Below are 4,272 nucleotides of genomic sequence, written 5' to 3' on the forward strand. Positions count from 1 at the left end.
AAGTGCAATGATTGAATATTCATGATGTGTAGCACTTATTTCTCTCTCTCTCTCTCTCTCTCTCTCTCTCTCTCTCTCTGTCTACCTAACTCATCCTTTCCTCTCTTCTTTTGCTCTTATCTTTAATAGATGTTTAACTTTCTTTCCCTTCTCTTGCCATAATATGTTGAATTTCTATTGTGAAATGATACCACAAGAGAAGACCTTTGGCTGCTCAAATGGATAGAAAGTGCTAATTGACACCCAGACAATCTGAATACCTGTGGTGTTAACTCAAACTTTTTCGAGCTGAATTATTGACCAAATTCTAGAGCTTTATTAGTTTGTCTGTGTCACTTTGCCTGTTGTCAGTGCGGGCATTCTTTAACCTGTTGACTATGAAAATGAATAGAACGTCACTGCCAAAGCCAACACTATGGCAGGCCGACAAACACACAAAACCCTTGTTCAGATGTGGTTTAAAAAAAGCTGTGAATGTGTAGTTTGTAAAGAAACCCAAGAACCACAGACATACACACAGTGGAGTGGTTTTCATGTGTTTGGCAGATCCGGTCTATGATCTCTGGGGACAGAGACTGGGGGAAAAGCGGATCTCTGGAGAGAGAGAGAGAGAGAGAGAGAGAGAGAGAGAAAGCGAGAGAGAGGGTTCAGCTAGTGCAGGATTATGTACGATCAATGGGTTTCAGTCTTACAGCTTTACAGTGAGAATACAATTTGAATCGTTGAGCTATCTGCAGCACACACACACACACACACACACACACACACACACACACACGCACACGCACACGCACACGCACACGCACACGCACACACACACCAACTTCATTGAATCCATTACAATAATAGCTCCACCACTTTCTGATTCTCTAAACTATTGATCCATCACGGTCAAATATCTGATCCTCCGTCTTCGTTCACATGTTTCTCTGCAGGCTACATCAGCGACTACCTGAGCCCGTCTCCCTATGACGATGTGGTGGGAAGCGATTCGTCCGTCATCTCCAAAGTCCCCTCACCGGACCACCCCACGACTATTATCTACGACCGCCTGCACAACGAAAACTACAACGGCATCCACGGCGACTCTGACCAGCCGGACAGCCCGCGCTCCGAGGCCTCGTCGTCGGCCGGCGGCTACATCAACGGGGACGCGGCCGTCAGCGAGGGCTACGCGGTGGACGCCTTCTTCATCACGGACGGACGCTCACGGAGGAAGACCCTCGCCGCCCCGCGGGGCAGCATCCAGAGGCACACCTGCAGCGAGTGCGGCAAGACCTACGCCACGTCCTCCAACCTCAGCCGGCACAAGCAGACCCACAGGAGCATCGACAGCAAGATGGCCAAGAAGTGCCCGACGTGCGGGAAGGTGTACGTGTCCATGCCGGCGATGGCCATGCACCTGCTGACGCACGACCTCAAGCACAAGTGCGACGTCTGCAGCAAAGCGTTCAGCCGCCCGTGGCTGCTGCAGGGCCACATGCGCTCGCACACGGGCGAGAAGCCGTTTGGCTGCTCGCACTGCGGCAAGGCCTTCGCCGACCGCTCCAACCTGCGCGCCCACATGCAGACGCACTCGGCCTTCAAGCACTACAAGTGCAAACGCTGTGACAAAACGTTTGCGCTGAAGAGCTACCTGAACAAGCACTACGAGTCGGCCTGCTTCAAGGGAGCGTTCTCACCCATCAGCTCGCTAGGGGAGTGATGGATACGAGATGGTGGGGCTTGCATTCTTCTTTTCTTCTTTCTCCTTTCTTCCATCGTCTCCGGCGCTCCCCGTCGAGAGGAATGACAAGGGAACAACGATGGCTCACTGGTTTTGGGATGATCGATTCGTCTCGCCCTTTGACGAAACTTGTCCAGCCACAAGGCCCTTTATTTACCAGTCAACATATAAGAACGTAGTCTGTATCTTAAATCTAAATATCTTAAAAGTATTCCGGTCTATTTACGCATAGACCTGTACTCATCACCGCTTTATAGGTCAATGACAAGGTGAGAAGCACAGACACATGACGAAAGAACTTTTGGAATTTGATGCCTTCACCAACCATTCAAATATCTTACAATATTCAACAGGCCTTCCCAGACACTACAGTACATGTTTGTGTTTCAGATACTTTTTTTTCAGCCAAATTTTATCCAGTTGTTGAATAAAACAATGTGTTGAACCAGATGAATAAACAAATAAACCTAGCGCCAGAAATGACTTACAGTTCAAATGGCTGTTTTATAACTCCAAGTGAATTCTATCCCAAATTTACCGAAGCAAAACTAAAAAAAGGCTAAAAAGGGGGAAATAGAGCCTGGCATCAAGAAAACCTCTGTTTCAATATTCCGCAATGAAATTAGAACACTTCTTCTTCATTAGTGCAGCGTGGTACAGTACATCAAGAGGGGCCTTTGACGTGTAACGACCAATATCAGCGCTTTGAGTTTCCCCTGGAATGCCGAGCGATCTGGTTCCCGTTTGGGTCGTAAAATGGAATCTGAATGGATCTTTTGAAACGGGCCGGCACCAAAAAGGCCTGTACAACCGACCAGCGTGTGACTTAACATAACCTGAACTGAACCGTGCACAAAAGGTACCGATACAAACACACCATAGTGTCCACATGTTGCTTAAAACACACTATACCACACCACGGTCAAAGATGAAATATCATCGGCAATTATTTTCACACATGGACACAGACACTTTGTCATTTTTTCTTAAAGGTTACATGATGACATTTGGGCTGTAATTGACATTGGAGTACAGTGGGAAGTGAGAGGAAGAGTGTGACAAAGGAAGAGGATGCTCTGCGATAAAAGTTGTGAACTGGACTGGAACCCGGGCACCAGGGGCCCATGGATCTGTGGCCACGCCCACCCACACACAACCAGAGTGCTTTCCTGTGGACTGAGTGAGGTGCATTTACTTTTTGCAAACATCCACTGAGGACAGGGACATTGAAAATGCCTTGGTTCACCTCGAAAGGTAAAACCTATTTTCCAAGTGTTAGGTACTAGTGTTCTCGTCGCTGTTTGGCCAAACAGTATTCAGCTTTCAAGTTGAGGTCTCTTATGTATGTATTTATTTATTTATTTTGTAATTTTTTTTATCATTATTTTTTACAGTTTTGTAGATGTATTGATTTGCACTTTAATTTTGTTCAAGTTTTGCCTTTGTTACAAATATGCCAAAGCATTTGACACTTTCTAATTCCTGAATAACTCTTTATTTTTGTCTGCCACTTTATTATAGAAGAGACTAATGCATGCAAAAAAATAAATAACAATAGCCTAATAATGGAATCTATGCCAATTTGTATGAATCTTTGGGATATTTTGCCAAACTTCCTAGATACAGGCTAATTTAGAAGACGTCTGTCTTGGGCAATATTTCATCCATAAGCGATAGAGCAATAATGCATGATGCTATTTTTTTGGAAAACAAAAACAATAAACAAAACACTGATCATACCTGCTACCATATGATACTTAAAACACCTTGATTCTGTCAGGCACCACTATTCTACAGTTCACAAGTATGAGGAAAAGATTCAAATTCAGGGAACCGGTTAAGTGTTAAATACAAGGTGCGGAGGGGCGATGGGGTGGGGGTTATTATTACCAGCCCAAAGTTAAGGAGAGTTGTGATGTTTTCTGTGGGGTCCCTGGAAGATCTTTATCTGGTCCCCAGTGACCTTCAGACACTACAGAATCACATGCCAAAAGTTAGATTTCCGATTTATGAGCCAAAACCTCTTCTCCGACGCCCGTAAGTAAATTATATCTCTAAGCACTGAGAACTTATTGGAGTTTCCAGGGATTTCACAGGCAAACCACAGCTCCTCTAAACAGACAGTGAGACGGGATCTTTTTGTATATGAGTTATGCACTGCCTGCCTCATATTATTATTAATATTGTTGAATATCGTAGTGCGTAGACAGTATTTCCGTAGGATGCCGGTGCTGAAATATTGACAAAAACACAATCCCCTAGAACAGTTCCAGCTTTGTGGTTTGAATATCAAACAAAATGAATAAATTATTGCATTTTACAAATCCTACACTGAAGGACTCTTTATTAGTCGTATAACTGTTTCATAATATTACATTATTATTATTATTATTATTATTATTATTATTATTATTATTATTATTATTATTATTATTATTATTATTATTATTATTATTGTTATTATCATCATATTCTTGGTCTTTCTTATGATCACTCTATATCACTAAAACTATATTTTGATTAAGTTCAATAATACAATCGGGATA

General features: G+C 43.4%; 1 protein-coding gene across 1 annotated transcript in view; it reads left to right on the forward strand.

The window, feature by feature from the left end:
* Window positions 1-1,705, forward strand: part of LOC307239809 (transcriptional repressor scratch 1-like) — a gene marked incomplete at both ends in the record, with an annotated part of 5,074 nt that extends 3,369 nt beyond the window's left edge. The window contains one exon of the mRNA XM_080013379.1: window positions 936-1,705. Within this exon, the coding sequence (XP_079869505.1) occupies window positions 936-1,705 (770 nt within the window). The remainder of the gene's footprint in view (window positions 1-935) is intronic.
* Between the last annotated feature and the right edge of the window lie 2,567 nt (window positions 1,706-4,272).

The sequence above is a fragment of the Zeus faber genome (genome assembly GCF_960531495.2).
Source record: "Zeus faber genome assembly, chromosome: 1".
In the NCBI taxonomy this organism is placed as follows: Eukaryota; Metazoa; Chordata; class Actinopteri; order Zeiformes; family Zeidae; genus Zeus; species Zeus faber.